The sequence below is a fragment of the Pongo pygmaeus genome, chromosome 1 (assembly GCF_028885625.2).
Source record: "Pongo pygmaeus isolate AG05252 chromosome 1, NHGRI_mPonPyg2-v2.0_pri, whole genome shotgun sequence".
Classification (NCBI taxonomy): domain Eukaryota; kingdom Metazoa; phylum Chordata; class Mammalia; order Primates; family Hominidae; genus Pongo; species Pongo pygmaeus.
This window is the reverse complement of record NC_072373.2, coordinates 220004552-220027862: the sequence shown is the minus strand read 5'-3', so window position 1 is coordinate 220027862 and position 23311 is coordinate 220004552. Positions and strand designations below refer to the sequence as shown.

The following is a 23311-nucleotide window of genomic DNA, read 5'->3' as shown; positions in this document are numbered from 1 at the left end:
TGTTGGAGGTAGACCAGGAATTTAGCTTCAAGCTCTCTAGTAGCCACTGTGAGGAAGGAAGTCAATCCCTTACTGCAAAGCGATGTCTCCAAGGCCAGATCAAAGCAGTGGCTCAGGGACATACAACCAACAGTGGGAAAAGACCCCTGAGAAGAATTTCCATGAGGCTCACCCACAGAACTAGGGGTACTGCTGTGAGCAACTTTGTCTAAGGCTGTTTCTTAAAACTTCTTTCAGTAAAGACGACAGTATACCACCACAACCGGGCTTAGGAAAAGCAGCTTTACAAAATCAGAAGTAAAAACTGCAATTGGAAGCAAAAAAAGAAAGGTAATGGGAAGACACAGGAGACCAGCAGAAGGGAGGCAGAAATGCAAGCTGAGCTTGACTTAGCTGAGGACACCCAAAGAGCCGAGTACACTGGCTTTCCCCAGAAACAGCATTCATTCATTCACTCATTCATTCATTTATTTATTGACACAGAATCTCGCTGTCATCCCGGCTAGAGTACAGTGACTCAATCTTGGCTCATTGCAACCTCCAGCTCCAGGGTTCAAGCAATTCTCCTGCCTCAGCCTCCCAAGTAGCTGGGATTACAGATGTGCGCCACCACGCCCAGCTAATTTTTGTATTTTTAGTACCAAGCCCAGCTAATTTTTGTATTTTTAGTAGAGATGGGGGTTTCACCATGTTGGCCAGGCTGGTCTCGAACTCCTGACATCAAGTGATTCACCCACTTTGGCCTCCCAGAGTGCTGGGATTACAGGTGTGATCTACCCCGCCCGGCCTGGAACAGTGTTTTAAACAAAGGACAAGATCAATCTCCAGGGAATTCTGAGGCTTTACTTTCAATTATATTTGCTTACAAAGCTAAATAACCTTCTAGAGCACTTTTCCAGGCCTCTGACTATATTTTTCTGCTACAAATCTGCATAACTTTGTTTTTATGATTGTATCAAATATGGGGAAAAATTAAGGGTGGAATTGGGAAGGTTTCAAATAGGTCTCAAATAGGTGAGCAAGGAAATTAATATGCAAAATGAGTTATCTGACCTTAAAGTGATCATACTTAGTTACCATATTTTCTATCAGTTATCACGTGACAGCACATTACATAAGCCAGAGATGGAAGGAAGAAGGTGGATTTTCACATTTACTGTGCTGATTTGAAACTGAAGCATGCCTCAGAGGACGGCATGTTTTTAAATGTTCCTACATGGTATTTCAGAAATCAACATTTTCTCCAAGTCCAATTTATTTGGGCAAAAACAGGATTCTATTTCTATCTTTTTGCTAACTTTTTAAAGTGTTAAAGGAACTTTTTTAAATACCTTCTCAAAAGCACAGCTAGGAAAGGACTTGGCTATTTGATTACCCTCTCAAACAAAGGAGGCTCTATCCTCCTTTGATAGAGCCACACAGCAGGCTCTATCAGCCACAGTGAAGGAACTTATTAGCCAGATGATTTTTTCTGAACTATCTGCAGTGAAATGACCGACCACTTAGCATTCACATGAAGATAATGAGATCCCAGAGTTGATATTCTCTGATAATCATTAGGGGAAGTGAATGGTTTTTTAGGAGCTGGAGCTAATGTTTCCTGCTGCTTATAATTTCCTAACAGCAGAAAATTTATTAAACAAACTATTTTTTCCATACCCAGAAGACTGAAAACTGTCTTAACAGAGGAGCGAACATAACCACATCAGAGAAAAGACCATTAGACTTCAGATTATGCTCTGCCTTTTATATTCACAAAACACCAGACGAGGAAGATGCAGACATCAATAGATTTAGTTGATAAAACCCCACTGTGCCCTTGGGTACCTTCTGAAGCCCAGGAACCAGCACATTCTACTCCAGCTCTAGACAGCACTATCTAACCCAGACATAAAACATATCTTCCTAGGCTGCCATGGCCACAGAATTGCTTCTCAACTAAATTTCACTGGAACAAGAAAGGACAGGTTGGAAAACAACAGGAGCCCAGGTGATAAGGGTCAACAGAAATGACAATCATGGCTAGATTCCTGGGGAGAGCCATCTGCAACAACATGTCATTTAAACGTGCTGGCCAGACCCAGAGGCAGACTTCACAGAGCAGAAGTCTCCAAGTGACTCCAGTGAAGTGGCACCAGGCAGTGGGAGAAGAGAGGTCATTTTGCATGAAGGCAGCAATTAAAAAGGGTTTATGGCCTACCTGATGAGAGATTCTAGAATGGCAGGGGTGGGGCCTTTCTGGAACTCCAGTTCTTTGTAGTGTAGTGCTTTGGCATATGCTCGGCACTTGGCAGCTCTCTCACCCAGCAGAACAATGCCATTGTCATCTCTCAGTGGCAGGGGGCCCTGGAGGAGAGCAAAACCTCACAGCATAGGAAAATGGCAGATGGGGCACAAATAAGAGAAGGCTGTGTGGATGCTTCTCTCCTCCCTCCAGCTGGTTCCCTGTCAGCCTCCATCTGGACAATGGGGAAAAGTCTCACCTTGTCACTGTGTTCCATGAATTCAGCCAAGTTTAAGAGGGTCTGTGTGACTTCAGCGATGTCTTGTGAGGTGAGGGCCAACTCGATGCTTCTGATGAGCTCATCCTGTTGATCTTCATTCAGTTCAGACCAGCAGGACACAAATGCAGCATTGAAGAGATCCCTGAAGGCAGAGAAGGTGGAAAATGGAGAGACCTCCCATGCCTCTGCCTGCTGCCTCAAAGTCACACCTATCAATTCGCTTTTGGCATCACTGATTTTGGTTATACAGACCAGTGCTGTCCAAGAGAACTTTCCTGTCCAATATGGTAGCCAGTGATCATTAAAGCACTTGAACTGTGGCAAGTGTGGCCAAGGAACTGAATTTTACATTTTATTTATTTTTAATTAACCACATATGGCTAGTGTCTACTGAATCTTACACTGCAGGTACAGACACTGTGATATACAGGGACTTGGAGGGCGAGTGGCAGGGCGGGGAGAAGAGCAGAGCAAAGTGACTTTTCTCCAAAGGAATATTTCTTGGCAGTTTTTGCATCATTTCTCTTCACTGGAGGAAATGGGAAATGAACAGAATAGGGACTTCTAACATAGAAGTTGGCATTAACAAATGCAGAAAATAATAATCATTACATGATTCTTGGGATGTTTCTGGGACAACGTCTAAATTCTTAAGGTCAGAAATGTTAAAGGCAGCATCTGCAATTGCTTTCAAAATATAACCAGAACCCTTAGTTGGATGGTCATAAAAAAAATGACAACAGGACTAGAAGCATTAGCAAATAGGCTCCAAATCCTTAAGTTCTAAAAGATTTTCTAAGCCAACAGTTGGGGCCTCACAAAGACGTGGAACCAGAGGTTCCATTTCAAAGATTACTATGACTACTTTACATTACCACAGTACCACATGATGGACACATTTGCCATCCCTTACATCTAACATTAATCCTGTCCTCCCCACTGTTCTGGTGACTGTGCGGGGAAGGAAGTGGGAAAAAACAGGATATACCTACAATGGATAGATTTAGCATTTGATGCCTCTATACCTATTTTCTGTTACATATTAACAGGTAAAGTTAGACCAATGTGTATAATTTTGGAATTTGATAGAAAAAACAAAATTTGAAATCCAAAGGATAAAATGAAGACCAAAAAAAGTCTGTTATAAATTTAAAAATAAGGCCAGGCGTACTGGGAGGCTGAGGCAGGCGGATCACAAGGTCAGGAGATCAAGACCATCCTGGCTAACATGGTGAAACCCCATCTCTACTAAAAATACAAAAAATTAGCTGGGCGCGGTGGCGGTGGCCTGTAGTCCCAGCTACTCAGGAGGCTGAGGCAGGAGAATGGCTTGAACTCAGGAGGCGGAGTTTGCAGTGAGCCAAGATCACATCACTGCACTCCAGCCTGGGCGACAGAGCGAGACTCTGTTTCAAAAAAAAAAATAAAGTTTAAAAATAAGTTTTCGGAGCCAGGTAATTACAGTCGCTGGTCATCCTGGTGACTTGGGAGGCTGAGGCAGGAGGATCTCTTGAGATTAGCAGTTCAAGACAAGCCAGGGCAATAAGCAAGACCTTCATCTTTAAAATCATAAAAAAAGTTTTCCTGATCTAGGTCAGAGGCCACATTGGATCTTGAATGAATGTATTTGGGACTAAGGGGATAAAAACATTATGTGTATATCACAAGCCTCTCGTGGATTAACACTGTGCTCAGAGGTGACTCGAGTGAAAAGAGGAATAATAAATACATCAGCTGAGTACATGATATCTCCACACTACGGAAACAGGAAGTCCTAGAAACTATTTTAAAGCATTAAAAAATACTTGAAAGAAATTAGAAGCAAATCATGGCATCAAACCAACAATCTCAGGGGCCATCACTACTTCTAAATATATATCATAACAGCAAACCAGCTGCTGACAAAAATGAAGTGAAATGCCTTGCTTTCTGCTTCTTGCCAATGCGAAGGGCTGCTTATTAATTAAATCACCGTTTTATGCCTCATTATAAATAATGTCCAATGCAGAAAAATTTAAGAAATAAAGAAGAGAATAAAAAAGAAAATAATCACTCCTTAAGCCTTCCCTAGAGATAACCATTGCTATATTACTTTCTAATCTTTATCCTATTCATATTTAATTTTCAATTTTGTATTCTATTTTATTTACTTACATTATATTATAAATCTTTCACATGCATTAAAAGTTTTATAAACCAAAAAAAATTTTTTTGAGATGCAGTCTTGCTCTGCCATCCAGGCTGGAATGCAGCGGCACGACTGTGGCTCTCTGCAGCCTCTAAACTCCTGGGCTCAAGCAATCCCCCCGCCTCAGCCTTCTAAGTAGTTAGGATTACAGGTTCATGCCACCACGCTTGGCTAATTTTTTATTTTTGTGGAGACAGAGTCTCGCTAGGTTGCCCAGGCTGGTCTTGAACTCTTGACCTCAAGTGATCCTCCTGTCTCAGCCTCCTAGAGTGCTGAGATTATAGGCAGGAGCCACCATGCCCAGCCTGTAAACCAAATTTTAAATGGCTGTTTAAGATTTACTATTTAGGCCGGGCACAGTGGCTCATGCCTGTAATCCCAGCACTTTGGGAGGCCGAGGTGGGCGGATTGCGAGGTCAGGAGATCGAGACCATCCTGGCTAACATGGTGAAACCCCATCTCTACTAAAAGTACAAAAAACTGGCCAGGTGTGGTGGCATGCACCTGTAGTCCCAGCTCCTTGGGAGGCTGAGGCAGGAGAATGGCTTGAACCCAGGAGGCAGAGGTTGCGGTGAGCCAAGATCGCGCCACTGCGCTCCAGCCTGGGAAACAGAGCAAAACTCCGTCTCAAAAAAAAAAAAGACTTACTATTTAAAACAATATTTTTTTTGGCGGGGTTGAGGGATGAGAAATTACCTGATAGGTACGATGTACACTATTATTCAGGTGATGGTTCTACTAAAAGCCCAGACTTCACCACTATGCAACATATCCATGTAACAAACCTGCACTTGTCCAAAATCTATAAAAATTTTTAAAAAATTTAAAAAAAAAAAATGGTGATGACTCATGCCTATAAATCACACCACTTTGGGAGGCTGAGGCAGGATGACTGCTTGAGTCCAGGAGTTTGAGATCAGCCTGGGCAACATAGTGAGATCTCATCTCTACAAAAAATAAAATTAGCTGGGCTTGGCGCGTGTCTACAGTTCCAGCTACTCAGGAGGCTGACGTGGGAGGATCACTTGAGCCCAGGAGGTTGAGGCTGCAGTGAGCCGAGATCGTCCCACTGCACTCCAGCCCGGGCAGCAGAGACCCTGCTTCCAAAACAAAAACAAAAACAAAAAACCAGGCGGGGCGCAGCAGCTCACGCCTGTAATCCCAGCACTCTGGGAGGCCAAGGCGGGTGGATCACTTGAGGTCAGGAGTTCAAGACCAGCCTGGCCAACATGGTGAAACCCCATGTCTACTAAAATTACAAAAAATAGCTGGGCGTGATGGCGTGCACCTGTACTCCCAGCTACTCGGGAGGCTGAGGCAGGAGAATCACTTGAACCTGGGAGACGGAGGTTGCAGTGAGCCACAATCGCGCCACTGTGCTCCAGCCTGGGTGACAGAGCAAGACTCCATCTCAAAAACAAAAACAAAATTGAAAACAAAAAACCAACCAAACAACAAAAAAAGATGTCTAAAGTGATGAATATCCCAATTATCCTGATTTGTTTTATTACACATTATATGAATGTATCGAAATATCACATGTACTTTGAAAATATACGTACATCTATTATGCATCAATAAAAAAAATTTTGGCCAAGTGGCTCATGTCTGTAATCCCAGCACTTTGAGAGGCCAAGGTGAGCAGATCACTTGAGACCAGGAGTTCAAGACCAGCCTGGCCAACATGGCGAAACCCTGTCTCTACTAAAAATACAAAATTAGCTGGGTGTGGTGGTGCACACCTGTAATCCCAGCTACACGGGAGGCTGAGGCAGGAGAATCTCTTGAACCAGGAGGCAGGGTTGCAGTGAGCCACAATTGTGCCACTGCAGTCCAGCCTGAGCAACAGAGCAAGACTCTCTCAAAAAAAGAAAAAAAAAATTCTGGCAAATTCTATTTTCCAGAGATGTCTGCAACAGTGGCTCCTGTCCCATATAGTCTGTTAGAATATTACTTCTCCTCTATCAAGAGGTGGGTGTCCATGTCTTCTTCCCTTGAGCCTGAGTGCACCTTTGTGGCTGTCTTGAGCAACAGAGCAAGGCAGAAGTGACTCTTCATGACTTCCAAGACTCTTTATGACTTAGGTCATAAAAACACCATGCTCTTCTACTACCTCGTTCTCTTGGGACACTCACTCTTGAAGCCAGTCACCATCTGTGAGAAGGCCCAAGCAACCCATGGAGTGATCCCATGGAGAAGAACCAAGGCCCCCAGCCAGAGCTGGGTTCCTAGTCGAGAGTCACCTGCACTTTGCCAGACACACAAGCCAGCCTTGAATGCGGATCCTCCATCCTGCCCCAGTCAAACCATCTCCACTGACACCATGTGGAGCAGAGGCGAGCTGTCCCAAAAGTCCTCCCAAATTGCAGATTCAGGAGTAAAATAACTGTTATTGCTTCAGACCATTTTTTTTCTGTGATATTTGTAACAAACAGCAATAATTAGAATACCATTGTTATTGGAAATAGGTTACATTCAACTATTACACAGTTGCTTTTAGAGTTACAAATAACTTTGTAATTAAAATGTTAGACCTAAAGCTACTAGAAAAAGGAATTTGTGGTCTACTAGCAAGGTTAAGATAGATGCTACAGTATGAGCTTGTTGAATTTGTCTTTCTCTTTCTTTGTATCCCACAAAATTAGAAAAATTAAAAATACCAGCCCCTCGATTATTACTTCTAATAAAAACTAATTTGTATACATCGTTTTCTACATGCTGATCTTCTCCACCCGCCCTGACACACTATACCTGGCCATCGGGTTGTAGGCCTGTGCCAGGGCCCAGCAGGAGCGCAGGGAGGGCGATGATGAGTCCTTCAGCAGCTCCAGGCTCAGTCGTCTCAGCCATTCCAGCCAGTCATCTTTGGAGACCCTCCTGGCAGCGCCCCAGGCCTGTGATCCCACAGGTGACAATGGAAAACAATCAGTTTCAAGGGCCAATAGAAAAAGTCCTCATCTATTTAATGATTATTCTACTTTTAGATTTATAAAATCCATCTTTTCATGATAAAATTCCCCTAGAGTGCAAATACAAAAGAATAATATTTAATTAAAAGCCACAAAGCAAGAACAGCAACTCTGGAACATACCACACTGTGGAAAAAGCCTGTTTCACAACTCCTTTGTGCTGGACTCTGACTGCAGCAAAGGAGCTCTACAGAACCAGAATACATGGGATTGCCACACTCGGGCGCATTCGACAAAGCCTAATGGGCTCCAGCAGGGCATGAAGGGAGCTGCGTCCTCTGCATTAGAATACCAGCTCATCTGACAGTGAAGAGTCATGCAAGAAGAGGGAAAAGGCTCAGGTTTACACAATAGTGAATCATGTTGCAACCAGGTGAGCAGTGAGCCCAAAGCACATGGCACTGTGGTGAACAAGAAAAAGGGGTTGAACAGATTTAATTTCTACTCTATCCCCTCCAACTTCTCTCAAAACTCTGAACTCTCCAAACATCAAGAGTTACTACCAAGGGCAGCTTAGGCAGGTGGGTGGAAAGGCTGAGGTTTTGGAGAACAGTATTGTGTAGTGGGCAACAGCTGCACTTGACTCAATGGCTTCAGTTCAAATCCCAGTTATATAACATAATTGGCTCTCTGATCTTTGGCAAGTCACTTAACTCCTCTGTGCCTCGGTTTCCTCATCTGTAAAATGAGGATTATAGTTTCTGCTTCCTGGGGTATTTTAAGTTAATAAATGTAATGAATTTATAACAGTGCTTGGCACAAAGTTAGTACTATTTGCCTATTTCTCTAAAGTTAGAAACACCTGCCTGGGATCCTGGCTCTTCCACTCAGCAGCTGTAACACCCTGGGCAAATTACCTGTATTTTGCAGCTGAGCCTCAGAGTGCCTCATCTAGGGATAATGTATCTAAATGGCTTAGCTGGAATAAAGGAGCAAAAAATGATTGTTATTATTGTCAAAACGACACCTATTTGAACTGGCCTAGCCCTAACTACACTAAATCCCTAACTTTTAAAATATGTTCTTCAAAGATTTTTCCAGCAGGACACGTCAATCCTCCCTAAATGGGGGAAATCATGTAAGTGAGAGCAGAAGGTCTCAAACTTTGGACTAGTGAAGTGGTCCAGTGAGTGAAAAGACCCCCAGGTGCTATACCATCAAGGACTCAACCATCACCTCCCTGGGATACACCGGAGATGTGCTGTTGCTTCTAAAGAGTTAAGGATGAATAGAGTTATACAAACTATCACTTTATGTCAAAAACCGAAGTAGAAATGTTACAAGAGACAAACTAAATAATACCACTGACCATACAATGAGAACCTCTGAATGAGAAGGAAGAGGGAGACTAGATACCAAAGACTTGACTTTTAGACCTTGTTCTGTTGAGCACAATGGGAACATCCAGTCCTTTCCTGCCCACAGATACCTGGTTTCTTCCCTACAAGATGGGTCTGTGTGTAGCTGTATTATATTATATAGCAATTGTTAAAAGCTGCACATAAACAGGGAAGTATTACCAGTTTCTTTTTCCCTCTAATGAAATGAGGTTGGGCCTGGGTAAGGCAGAAACAATTCAACACAGTGGTTAAGAGAGTGGGCTCTGGAGTCATGCTATCTAGGTCAAATCCCAGCTCCACTATTGATGCTAGTTGACACTGGGCAAATTACTTAACCTGTCAGTGCCTCACAGTCCACATCTGTAAAGTGGGACAGCAACGACAGCACCTAACTCATGGGGTTATCATGAAGATTAAATGAGTTAATATAAAGTGTTCCACCACAGTGCTTGACACATGGAAAGCACTCAATAAATGTTAGTTGTTACTATTACTTGATAAATGGCAGTAAATAGGTTTTCAAAAAATCATAGCTTAATTTATTGACTAGGCCAAGTCCCCCATGTGGCCCTTTCCCCCTGCTCTGTAAAACATTATCAACTCTCAATTCTCTGGGTTCTATAACAACTGTGTAAACACGAGCTGCTTCCTCTTGCCATCCACCCACTGCTGATTGCCTCATCTGGTGATGCTGGTGCCTGTTCATGGAATGCCAGCTTACTTGTGGTGAAGGTAAACCCAAACAGATTATCATTCAGACAGACAGTAAAGCTGCTGAAAATTCTGGAAGGCATTCTAGAGGTATACATAAATGGTTTTTATGTTTTCTGTATCACATAAATCCTATATTATCATAACCAATAAAATGGTGACTGAGGTGGCAAATTGTTACTCTGAAAGTTGGTTAAGGCTGATAAATATACCAATCCCTAATTATTATCACATGATTATAAGGAGGCACAATTTACTTCTGAACAATGAGGACTGCTGCCTTTTTTTTTTTTTTTTTTTTTTTGGTGAGACAGGGTCTTACTCTGTTGCCTGTGCTGGAGTGGTAAAGTGGGATGATCACTGCTTACTACAGCCTTGATTTCCCAGGCTCAAGAGATCCTCCCACCTTAGCCTCTCGAGTAGCCGGAACTACAGGCATGCACCACCATGTCCAGCTAATTTTCGTATTTTTTGTAGCGGGGGAATTTTGCCATGTTGCCCCAGCTGGTCTTGAACTCCTGGGCTCGAGTAATCCTCCTGCCTTGACTTCCCAAAGTGTTGGAATTACAGGCATGAGCCACTGCACCTGGCCCCCTACCTGTTTGTTTGTTTGTTTGTTTGTTTTTTAAAGAGAATCATGCTCTGTCACCTGGGCTGGAGTACAGTGGCGCAATCATAGCTCACTGCACCCTGGAACTCATGGGCTCAAGTGAACCTCCTGCCTCAGTCTCCTGAGTAGCTCGGATTACAGGCAGGTGCCACTCTGCTCAGCTAATTTTTAAAATTTTTTCAATTCTTTTTTTTTTTTTTTTTTTTTTTTTGGAGACAGGGTCTTACTCTGTTGCCCAGGCTGGAATTAATTTTTTTCATTTTTCATTTTTATTATACAGATGGTGTTTTACTATGTTGCCCAGGCTGGTCTCAAACTCCTGCTTCAAGTGATTCTTCCATTTTGGCCTGCCAAATTACTGAGATTACAGGCATGAGCCACCACACCCAGCTCCCACAATTTACTTCCCAATGAAATAGATCTGAGAGTGAGCTGTGGAGGATTTCGTCTAGAGTTTTGAACTTGATCTGCTTTCTCAGGTGAGATAAACTAAGAGTCTTTCTTTTGTCTATCTGGCAAGGTTTATACTTATTTTTTCCAAGTCTGGGTAGAAAGCAAAACTTCCCGGAAGCAAACTAGATTACTGAGGAATTTCCTAAAATAGAGAGAACAAAGCTCTAAAGCAGGGTGGACGGCTGCCTGGTTGGAAGGACATTCTGAACCTAGTCAGGATGAAAACATCTGGGTGGAAATGTACATCTGGCCTCCTGCCTGGCCCCTCCCTCCAGTGTGAGGTGTCAGCAGGGTGGCCTCAATGATTACCTGGGAATGCCAAGTGACTGATAACCTTTTTCTTCCTCCTAAAGTCTCAGAGCGGCAGTTACAAAATCCCCAGAGGGAAAGCAGCATCACTTCTGACCCAGGAATATTTTACTACCTCCATCTTAACCCAGCAAACGTTTCTTAGCAGTGGTCACTTGAAGCTGTTTGTGTGAGTAAAGACTCTGAAACAACAGTAATAAACCCCCAGTGTTCCAAAGCTGGGCGTGAGCCCGCACACATGCACAAAGGACTGTGTTCAAATCTTTATGGGCTTTGCCAAAAGAAGTGAACGAGTCAGCTGGGACACAGTCTTGCCCAGTTCTTCACCTCTATCTGCTGCTGCACATGGAGTGAGCTGGCTAATAGATGAAAAATAACACCGAAATCTAAACTGGAAGTTGCTTACAGTCACCAGAAACATGAAAGACTAATGCAAAATGGAAAATACTCGATGTGGTATATTTATTTAAAAGTCGGTGAAGTAATTATGATTATTGTGCTCTGATTCACTAGAGATGCTTTGAAACTGCCTGTTTTTAGGTGGATGGCTGATGGCATACATGGTGAAAAGCTGGTCATATCTTAGGCTTTGCCCAGCAGAGATAATTCAGTAATCACTTGGAAACATCTAAAACCTCACCACTCAAAGTACGGTCCATGGACCACCAGCATTACATTAGCTGGCAGCTTGTCAGAAATGCAGAATATCAGGCCCCAAATCAGACTGCCAACATCAGAATAAGCATTTTTACAAGATTCCCAGCAACTGGTAAGCCCAATGAATTTGAGAAGTTTGAAAAGCACTGTTTTAAAGAGCCTTCATCAGTCTCAGTGCCAACTAGGGGGCTCACTAGCTTTGTTCCCTTCATGTAAAAAATGAGAATGTATTTGCAACAAAAGGTTCTACCATCCATATTCCAAAGGAGCAAAAAAGGACATTTTGTTCTCTACTTTTTCTCTATTCAAAACAAAATTACAATTTAGGCACCTGTAAAAAGACAAAATGATCTAAGTTCATGGTATCTAGATTTCTGGAAAAAACACCTGGGCTGGTTTTTGGTTGGTTTAAACAGTTGAAAGTTTTGAGTAAGTGAGAAGAGCAGAGCTCTCCTTTCCCAGTCCCCTGAAACAATGGACTTGCCTTTTGGAGGTTGATGGTGCTGACGTGCAGTTTTTTCATGGGTCCTGTTTCCACGGGTCCACTAGCCAATGCATCCCCTTGGCCACTCCTAAGCATCCGATGCTGGTAAATCAAAGGATCCTCCTCTTCATCAGCAAGTGTGTATCCCTGCAACCAAAGATTTATAGGAAACACCTGTAACTCTACTAGATGCTCCTGCTTTAGGAAATATCTTTAAATTTTGGGAGGTGCAGACCTGGTAAAGCCAGGATTTCAGTAAGAAGTAAAAAGTTGCACGTATGGACAAAATGAACCACAGATGGGCTGACTCCCCAAATGTAGACAGTCTTTGCTAGTCACTCCTAGTTACTGACAAGCACTGACTTAAGAGCAAGCAACCATGCAACTAGCAAAGATAAACAATTGTCGGCAATGGGAAAAGCGATAAAGTGTTTGGAGCAAAGGTAGCAAACAGCCCCCATCCCCTGGCTTTTTAAAACTTTTTTAAAAGAATTATCTATTCACTTATTTATTTGTGCCACTCCCTACCTGCCTGTCTACCTAATCTAACCTATTTATTTACTTATTTTTTTGAGACAGAGTCTAGCTCTGTCTCTCAGGCTGGAGTGCAGTAGCGCAATCTCAGCTCACTGCAACCTCTGCCTCCTGGGTTCAAGCAATTCTCTTGCCTGAGCCTATTGAATAGTTGGGACTACAGGTGTGCAGCACCATGCCCGGCTAATTTTTGTATTTTTAATGGAGACGGGGTTTCACCATGTTGGCCAGGCTAGTCTTGAACTCCTGACCTCAAGTGATCCTCCCGCCTCAGCCTCTCAAAGTTGTGGGATTACAGGCATGAGCCCCTGTGCCTAGCCTTTAATCTACTTTGAGATAGGGTCTCACTCCGCCACCCAGGCTGGAGTGCACTGGTGCAATCACAGCTCACTGCAGCCTCAGGTGATCCTCCCACTTCAGCCTCCTCGGTAACTGGGACCACAGGTACCCGCCATCATGACCAGTTAATTTTTTGTATTTTTTGTACAGATGGGGTTTTACCATGTTGCCCAGGCTGGTCTCAAACTCCTGGGCTCAAGCAATCCACCTGCCTTGGCCTCCCAAGGCGGGAGCCACCGCACCCAGCCCCCTGCCTGTTTTTATATAGCCCAAGAGCTAAGAAGGGTTTTTATACTTTTAAATGGTTGGGGGAAAAAAAAATCAAAAGAAGATTGATATTTTGCAACACATGAAAATTGAGAGAATCAAATTTAGGTGTCCATAAATAAAGTTTTAGTGGAATGCAGCCAGGCTCATCGTTTACACATTGTGTATGGCTGCTCTCAGGCTGTAGTGGTAGAGCTGAGGAGGTGCAAAAGAGACCACATAGTCTACAAAACTGGAAAAAAGTTTGCCAATCCCTAGTTTACAGCTAAAAAGCTACACAAACTCCCATAGCCAAGATTACAAGAATATCAAGTAGTAAAGGCAACAGGGACTTCAGAACAGAAAAGAAGTATAGTTCACCTTGACAATTCTGCAGATGAGCACATCGTAGCGCTGATGATTGATTCGGTGTCGCACAAGAACTTTATTCACCATTGGAATGAAAATTTGGTACTAAAACGGGAGGGGGAAGAGATGAAAAACTATCATTTTGGAGAGTGGAGAAAAAGTAGAGGAAAAAATATTATACAACTACATTATGACCATTTCTTCTGGGTTTGTGGCTAGCTCTGTGATATTCAAAAGAATCCTTCTTCCCGTCTTCTGTTATAATCCTAGTTCAAGTCCCCATCATCTGGTTTATGATGGTGGCCTCTTAACAGATCTTTGCTTCTGCCCTTGCCCCACAGCCTATTTTCCCACACGGCACTGAGTTATCATTTAAAAATATTAAGTCAGATCTTATTTTTTCCTGTGTTCAAAGTCCACCAAAAACTTCCAGTCTTGCTCAGAGTAAAAGCCAAAGTACTTACAATGGCCCACAATAGTGATTTGCATATTTTAGTGGTGGGCGTCAGAATCACCTGGACAGCTCATGAAACCAGAGACTGCTGGGCTCCACAGCTAGAACATCTGATTCAGTAGGTCTTAGGTGAGATGAGGTCTTGCTCTGTTGCCCAGGCTGGAGTGCAATGGCACAATTATGGGGGTCACTGCAGTCTGGAACTCCTGGACTCAAGCGATCCCTCTGCCTTAGCCTCCTGAGTAGCTGGGACTACAGGCACGTGTCCCTATGCCTGGCTAAGTTTTAAATTTTTTTGTGGAGACAAGGTCTTGCTATGTCTGGAGCTGGTCTCCAACTCCTGATCTCAAGCAGTCCTCTTGCCTCAGCCTCTCAAGTTGCTGGAATTACGGGTGTGAGTCACTGTGCCTAGCTCAAGAATCTGCATTTCTAACAAGTTCTCAGGTAAGTAGATACTGATACTGCTTGTCCAGGAATGATATTTTGAGAGCTCCAGGCCTACAAAATCTAGTCTCTACTATTCCGCCTTATCTCCTTCACCTTAACTCCAAGCACTTCCCCGTTGCTTGTTCCTCTGAAGTCACACTGCTCTCCCGCCGTGCCCTGAACTCTTTGAGCAAGCTGCCACCTCAATCTTAGCACTTGCTATTTCTTCTCCTTGCATCCAATTCTTTGCAACCAGGCCTTTATTTTATCTAGGTCTCTGCTTGAGTGCCAACTGATCAGAGGTCTTCTCTGTCTACCCTAAATAAAGAGCAGTTCTCCCCACTTCAACCCGTCACTCTTAAGAAACAAACTGTTTATTTGCTTTGCTTCATCAGGATGGAAGCTCTATGAGAGCAAGGACTTTATTCTGTTTACCGTGTTACCCCCAGAATGGCACTTAGCTCACATAGGTTGCTCAATAAATGTTTGCTGAACACATGAAAAGAAAAAAAGCAAGTAATTCCATGTTCTCTGATGGTGGCTGGCATCAGACAAAGTCTGAGTGGCTCACAGACAAAGTCTTCTTTCCAAACAAGGCAGAAGAGCACCTGTCTGTCCAGACTCCCATCTTACCTTCTTCCCCAGCTGAAAAACAAGTGAAGACAGCGTGTCCATGGCTGTGGAGCGCAGTTCTGGGCTCTGGTCCAGTGTTCGAACAATAGGGTGAATGATCCGGGAGGCATAGTCAGTGAAATCCAGGGACTCCGTCAGGCGGTCCACAGTCTCTAGCGCTGCCCTACAACAATCGCTAACATACAGTAACTGCTAACATACAATCTCCAAGGAAAAGACGTGACTGAGGGTGAGCTTAACAGTCAGCACCAAAGGGATGGGAATGAAAGGCTTCTAAGGTATTTTGGACGACATGGATCCAACATTTATTCCAATGGGATAGGGACAGTTAAGATTTCCATAAACCTGGGATATTTCTAGACTAAAATAATGTGAGTTGAAATAACAAAAAAAAAATAGAAAGATGGCCTGGGAACTTAAGAAACGAACATTTTCAACAAAACATTAAAGCTTAATGATTGCTAGTCCCAAAGGGGAGGTGCTCACTTTCGAGATGGCAGTGGAGCTTCAGGGGCATCAAACAACTTAACAATAGGAGGCAGCAGTAAATGCAGGTAGTCATCCAGGTTGGCGCCAAACAGCTGGATTGCAGCCAGTAACTGCAAAAGTGAGCAAAAGCATGGTGATGAATAGTCAGGTCCCAAGTATCTAAGGACACGCAGTGGGTGGTGATGTAGATAATTCAAAGTTCTGTGGGGACTGGGAAAAGCCTTTATTAAATGGCCTTGAACTATATCCTTTTGGTAGCACTTTCTTCCCCTCATTTTATTTGCTTACATATTACTTTGCTTTCTCTGTGCTTATTTGAGTTGATAAGGAATCCGTTGCTGGATAATAAAGAAAATTAGTCTGGGATAAAATATTTGCCAAGATTAATCCATTGAAACAGATACGAAACATAAGGATATTCAAGAGAGGATTACAGACATTCTGTAAACTGCACACATTGGGTATTAGTATTCTTGGGATTCTGTCTTATGGAATGGGCATCAACCTGTCACTCAGAATGAGGTCTCAGCTTTTAGCTGATCACCCAGGGACTCAGAGGGAAGCAGAAAATCTCTCTGGAGGATGACGTAGGCTACTCACCTTGATAGAGACAATGCGGCCTGGGCTGTTGTCATGCATGAAGACACGCAGCATGTGTGGGATCAGCTGGGGCAGGTAGAGCTTAAATTCACCCCCAAGAGCTACCACAATTTGCTCAATGAGAAGAATGATCGTGCTCTGAATTGAGGTGTTCATGACCCAGAATTCCTACAAAGAGAGAAAAATCAGAGGAGCTCAGTCAGGTCCCTTTCTGATGATATAGGAACCAAGGAATCAAGATGGCCAGAAAAGCAAAACTGTAGTGAGCATGGTCTGCGCCGAGATCAACTCCTCACTCCCCTCCTCCCACTGGGCCCTTCTTGTGTCCTATGTTGCAGCCATACTGGACAAACTCAATTGCATTTCCCCAGATGCACCTGGCTACCTCAGTCTTCTGGGCTTTGCTCATGCTGCTTCCTCTGCCTAGAATCCCACTTCTTGCTCAGCTAAGCCCTGTCTGTCTTTATAGACCTGGCTCTAGCCTCACTTCTCCCATGCAGGCTTTCTTCTTCTCCTTCCATGATCCACTTGGGTCCTTTGCACTCCCTTTGATAGCGATAGCAGTTGTAAGACTTCCTTTGCCTTGCCGTCCTCCCTCTAGACTGTAGGCTACTTAAGGACAAGAAACCTCTATCTCTGTATCCCCAGAATCTATCAATCAGAGCATCTGGAATATTCTAGAATGAACAGATGACTAAGTCACTCGAAAAGCTCTGAAGTGGTCCAGGGTGGACTTGGAACTTACTTTGGTATCACCTGATCTCTACCAGAGGGTGACTCCAGTATTACAAATATTTCCTGGCTTTTCTGGATTTAGATTTTGCTATTAATAGATAGCATCTGATATCTGTCCCTTCCCAAAAATCTATCCATCAGGCCTGAACAGTGCCACGGAATGAGCCCCTTTCTACACTCACATGGTTATTTTCCACACAAGTACTAAAATAAAAAACTTGGCCAACTGGCCACAGATCCTGCCTCGGTGCTGCAAAGCAAATTAGTCCAAGCCTCTAACTCCAGGAAAAGATATCATTTCAAATCAACTCAAAAAGACAGCTGCCTACCACCATCTTTAAAAGTTCTGGAGTAGGAGATTTAATGATAATAGAAACCCTACTAATGATGGCAACACATGAATGTTAATATTCTTGGAGCCTCTAAATAGTTCAAAGTAGAAGTCCATAAAAACAAAGATAACTCCTCAGATGAAAGGCTTTATAAAAAGATATAATATTTTTATTTAAAAAGGTATCTTAAAAAGCATAATGGTTTAGAAAGTAAAAACTATACTAGAAGATGCTGGTAAAACTTCCTTTCTCTCTACTTGGAGAAAAGTATTCTCTCTGAAAAAGCTGTGTTTTCTAGGTTAAAAGTGTTGCCAAAGAAACACCACAGATTCCACAGCCTCCAGAGTCTGTCTGATGTTCATCCACTTGAACCCCACTCTGCCTTCTTTAGAGAAGGCCAACCTACCTCCCAGCTGCTTTATCATCAGCTCCTCACAGGGGCTTCTCTACCTCAAAGACGCCAGGCAGCCTGCCGAGGGATGTCAGCTGGATCACCGTTCACAAAGACTATTTTCTTCCCAGGCTCGGGGGAGCTCATTAAAATGCCCAGAATCAACAGTCAAAGGAAGAGCCCCTGTTGCACCTTCTCTATCGGGGATGAAATGAAAGCTGCATTTTGCAGGTGTGAGGCTCCCTGCCTCAATTCCCTGTGTTTTGGTCATCAACCTGTTATGACTATCATGTGGTCATATCGCATCCTTGTTTAGCCTTCTTGGGGGATTAAGTCACAGACTGCTTCATCTTCCTCCCGTGAGGACACCGCTTCTTCCCTTGGCCCTCCTCCCACTAAGACTGGCCATCGGCCTCTTTAGTGTTCGGCCTAAATCCTCCTTGGACAGAGGCTTCTGTGGTAAGAGTCAGGGAACAGAGCAGCTTTTAATTATTTATACGTGTAGGGAGGTTTTCAGTTCTGAGACCCAGGTGCTGGGAAGTTCCATTTGAAACCAGCCATTTTGATTTTAGTCCTGCTGCTTCCTCTGAACTAACTACAAAGGCCTGGTGTGAAAGAACAGAAATCTTCCAACTCTTTGAGGACATGCCGTCCCTGCGAAGCAACCTTCCCCTCAGAGACATTTAAATTACATAGAACACAAGGAAAAATGATATTGCCAATGGGGTGTCTTCTGGCACCTACTTAATGCATGTTATAAAATCCTGGAACCTGAGCCTTTTCTCCTGTGCCACTGCAGTCAAAAGGTGATATGTATGGTTTTGGAGGTAGCAGGGTAAAGCATCACCTTGTTCCTTGGTGCCCAACACGTGTCCGTCATATTTAACAGCCCTAAGGAAACCCAATCCCCATTCCCTTCATGGTTTATGAGCAGTAACAAAGAGGGCTTTCATGAAAATAGAAAAGCACCATTGTGATATTAAAGTCAAATTGCTTTGTTGTGTGTGAGGCAAATAACCCAAGAGTCTATTTCTGGCAGAACAATTACTTCAGGATTTCTCTTCAGCCTTCATGCCTTGTAGTTTTGTACCTGGGAACCTGGAGCAACAACCCTTCCTCCCCCTCAAAATCCAGTGGGCTTTGTTTCACTTCCTGTACTAAGACTGTAACAGCTCTACAAAGATCCGTGAAAAAAATGTCTGTCATTCAAACTTGCTTCTGAGCCTTCCTTGACCCAAACACGGAAGAGGCCAAAGCATTAACTTCTACTCACTCTCATGAGGGTGACTATTTCATCCATATAAGGTCTGATGTGGCTCTTCACAAAGGACACCAACATTCCCAGCTGCTGGAACAAAAACTGAAATGGACAAGAGGTCAACCAGTTGGTATCATGAAGGACATTGAACTCCCAGGCTTACCTTAAGCTCATGTGAACAAATAAAGACAACTATGGAATGGGTTTCCACACTACACTATCTACTGAGAATATATTTCAAAGACCCGAGCTTGGCTAGGTTTGGAGGCTCAGTGCTTTGGGAGGCCAAGGCGGGAGGACTGCTTGAGGCCAAGATTTCAAGAACAGCCTGGGCAACATGGTAAGATCCTGTCTCTACAAAAAAACACAAAAAATTAGCTGGGCACTTGCCTGTAGTTCTAGCTACTGGATGCTAAGGTGGGAGAAACGCTTGAGCCCAGAAGTTCAAGGCTGTAGTGAGCTATGCACGTGCCACTGCACTCTACAGAGTGCAGGGTGACAGGGTGAGACCCTGTCTCTCAAAAAAAAAAAAAAAAAAAAAAAAAAAAGACACAAACTTAAATGGTGATAGTGGTGGGGACTCAAAACAATTGTCAGAGGTTTTTACACACGAGGCGAGCCAGTTACTGCATAGCAGGGGCTTTGTAACCCTCATTTAACCTCCCTGTGCCCAGGCTCTTCCATGGGAAAATGGAGATAATAATACTTACCTCATAGACTTCTAAGGCTTAAATGGGATAATTCATGTCAAGCACTAGAACAGGGACGTGAATACTGTTCAGTGCTCAATGAATGTCTGTATCATTGAAGGATTCCTGGAATCACTAAACTTAAAAATAAACCTGAAAGTTTTTACCAACTGTAAATGTACCGTTTGTTTATTTGGCTCTAATTAATTACCACTTACTTCCTAAAATAAATACAGCTAACTCTTGATTACAGGTATTGCAGCTCATTTATAGTAATTAACTCATTACTTAGGTCTTAATTAATTAACTATATCTCTGAGAGATTATGAGCCAAAATAGCAAGCAAACTGGGGTAGGGGTAGGATGAGGAGATTCTACTTAAGTCAGTACCTTTTAGGTGTAGGAAGAAAAAACATGCACTAAATAAAGCTGGGAATAAGGAAGGTGTGGGTAAAGAAAATCTCAACTACTTTCCAGGTTAAAGATTTGTCTTCAAGATGTAGGTTTTATTTTGTTATGATCTTCAGATAGTATTACATGCCAGTAATAAGTAGCAAATAATATTTGACACCCCTTCCCCCAATTTTTTTTTTTTTTTTTTGAGACAGAGTCTCACTCTGTCACCCAGGCTGGAGTGCAGTGGCACGATCTTGGCTTACTGCAAGCTCCGCCTCCTGGGTTCAAGCCATCGTCCTGCCTCTGCCTCCCGAGTAGCTGGGACTACAGGTGCCCGCCACCATGCCCGGCTAATTTTTTTTTTTTTTTTTTTTTAGTAGAGACAGGGTTTCACCGTGTTAGCCAGGATGGTCTCGCTCTCTTGACCTCGTGATCCGCCCACCTTGCCCTCCCAAAGTGCTAGGATTACAGGCATGAGCCACCGCACTCGGCCCCCTTCCCCAAATTTTTACAGCTCTCTCTGCCTTTGCTTCTCTCCATTAACAATGATAATTTCGAAAATGAACATATGTATTTTCACTCCTATCCACATGCAAGTCGGGTAAGCTGGAATAAATAAAAAGCATTACTTAAAAAAAAAAGTGTTATTTCAAACAGTGAGTAATGGACTTATAGTACTCATTACCCAAAGAGCCAAGATTGATAGGACATACAGGATTGGGCTTAAAGAAGAGTTTGAACATATTCCCTAATGATAATTTTGACTTCTAAGGTGATTACAGCCTGGTCCCCCTGTGGCACACATTTGACTCAGAAAGCTCATTTCTACCTATCTCCTGGTCCCCACCATCCCCCAGATTGAATCACTACAGTTTTGTAGTGATTCCCTATACAAATATGTATAGTGGTCCCTATACAAATATGTTATTACAGGCCGGGCGCGGTGGTTCACGCCTGTAATCCCAGCACTTTGGGAGGCTGAGGCGGGCAGATCACAAGGTCAGGAGTTTGAGACCAGCCTGGCCAACATGGTGAAACCCCGTCTCTACTAAAAATACAAAATTTAGCTAGGCGTGGTGGCACATGCCTGTAATCCCAGCTACTCGGGAGGCTGAGGCAGGAGAATTGCTTGAAACCAGAAGGCGGAGGTTGCAGTGAGCCAAGGTCACACCACTGTACTCCAGCCTGGGCGACAGAGCGAGACTCCATCTCAAAAAAAAAAAAAATGTTATTACAAAGATCAAGGAACATGAGACTAAATATAAAGGTTCTTCAGGCAAATTTTTGTTATGCAAAGCCTGAAAGAAAGTAGAAAACCTAAGCTGGAGGAAAACAGGCCTATAGAGATGGCGGGGAGGTCAGAGAAAACCGAGAGACAGAAAAAGGAAACAAGCTTCCTGGTCCTTGGTGCCATTTTATTAGGCATGATTAGGGAGCACTTCGGTGGCTTATTCATAAGGAGTAGCTGCCCAGGGGACATGGACAGGCAAGCACCTCAATGCTGAGTAGAGAGCTAGAGGAGCTGCCTCTTCTCCCTTAGCCTTTCACATGCGTTCTCTTTTTCCTCGGAACATGAGTATTTTAAAAGAACACAGTTTTGCTCCTGAAAATATGATGCACTAGATCTCCTCCCAAACTCCCCCACTATGAAAAGCCTAAAATTAAGTAAAAAAATATAAACATGATTATAAGATTATCAGAACTGAAGTGGCCAGGCGCAGTGGCTCATGCCTGTAATCCCAGCACTTTGGGAGGCCAAGGTAGGCAGATCACCCCGAGCTCAGAAGTTCAAGACCAGCCTGAGCAACATGGCAAAACCTTGTCTCTACCAAAAGTACAAAAAAAATATTAGCTGGGCATAGTGGCATGTGTCTGTAGTCCCAATTACTTGGAAGATTGAGGTGGGAGGATCGCTTCAGCCTCAGAGGTGAGGTTACAGTGAGCTGAGATCATGCCACTGTGCTCCAGCCTGGGCAACAAAGTGAGACCCTGTTTCAAAAAAAAAAGAACTAAAGCCTCTCACATAAAGCCAGACTTTCAAAGAGCTACATATTAAGAGAATTGGTGAGTTTAAAAAAAAAAAATCTGTCCACTGGTAAAAGGAGATAAAGAAATTTGCCAGTTGTGATGTGGGGTCTAGGCAGAAAAATGCCTCCCCTAAGAGTTCATAATTTCAGGCATCTATTGTACGGGTTTAGGGATTTATTTTCACTAACTGTGTGGCCTGGGAATCTCTAAGCCAAGAAATTAAAGTTCTCCTGGACCACCTGGCAGAAGTAAATGCATATCCTCTCTGGAGAGATGCAAATTTAGAGCAGATTTTCTAGTATTGCTCCAGGGAAAGCCCAGTTGAATATGCTATATGATTCAAAATTATAAAACACGTGAGGAAACAGACCACTACAAGCATGGCTTCTCAGAAACAATATGCAAAATCAGACCCACTAAGAATTTTATATATAATAGAAGTATTCGATAGAAAATTTAGTCTGTTTAAAATGCCTTTAAAAAAGTGGGAATAAGGCTGGGCGCGGTGGCTCACGCCTATAATTCTAGCACTTTGGAAGGCTGAGGCGGGTGGATTGCTTGAGGACAGGAGTTCAAGACCAGCCTGGGCAACATGGTAAAACCCTGTCTCTATTAAAAATGCAAAAAAAAAAAAAAAAAAAAAAATTAGGCAGCGTGGTGGCGCACGCCTGTAGTCTCAGCTACTGAGGAGGCTGAGGCATGAGGATCACTCGAACCTGGAAGGTGGAGGTTGCAGTTAACCGAGATCGTACCACTGCATTCCAGCCTGGGTAGCAGAGTGAGACTCGATCTCAAAAAAAAAAAAAAAAAGAAAAGAAAGAAAAAAAAATAGAAGGGTATAAGGACAAAATTCCAAAAAAGATAATACATGAGAATTTCTCAGGAACTGATAAGATACCAATCTTCACATTCAGGAAGCCCTCCAAGTCTCAAACAGGATAATCAAAAGATATTCACATCTAGATACATAATAGTAAACACTTCAGGATAACAAAACAATGAGAAGTAAAGCCACAGAAAAAATATGTAAAAGGGATTCACGATTTCTCAACGGCAACAAAAAGAAGTCAGAAAGTGGGATCATATCTACAGTTGTAGGAGAACCTAGAATCATATTCTTGGCTAAAACATAAAATTTTTAATTTAATTTTTAAATCTCCAAATGAA

At 43.1% G+C, this 23311-nt stretch overlaps 1 protein-coding gene across 1 annotated transcript in view; it reads right to left on the bottom strand.

Annotated features, from left to right (window-relative positions):
* The window catches only part of MTOR (mechanistic target of rapamycin kinase), a 157063-nt gene that overhangs the window by 92553 nt on the left and 41199 nt on the right, over positions 1-23311 (bottom strand). The window contains exons 20-28 of the mRNA XM_054439543.1: positions 19047-19133; positions 16316-16483; positions 15713-15825; positions 15227-15389; positions 13726-13818; positions 12226-12372; positions 7444-7586; positions 2484-2646; positions 2201-2346 (exon numbers count right to left, since the gene is read on the bottom strand). Of these exons, the coding sequence (XP_054295518.1) occupies positions 2201-2346; positions 2484-2646; positions 7444-7586; positions 12226-12372; positions 13726-13818; positions 15227-15389; positions 15713-15825; positions 16316-16483; positions 19047-19133 (1223 nt within the window). The remainder of the gene's footprint in view (positions 1-2200; positions 2347-2483; positions 2647-7443; positions 7587-12225; positions 12373-13725; positions 13819-15226; positions 15390-15712; positions 15826-16315; positions 16484-19046; positions 19134-23311) is intronic.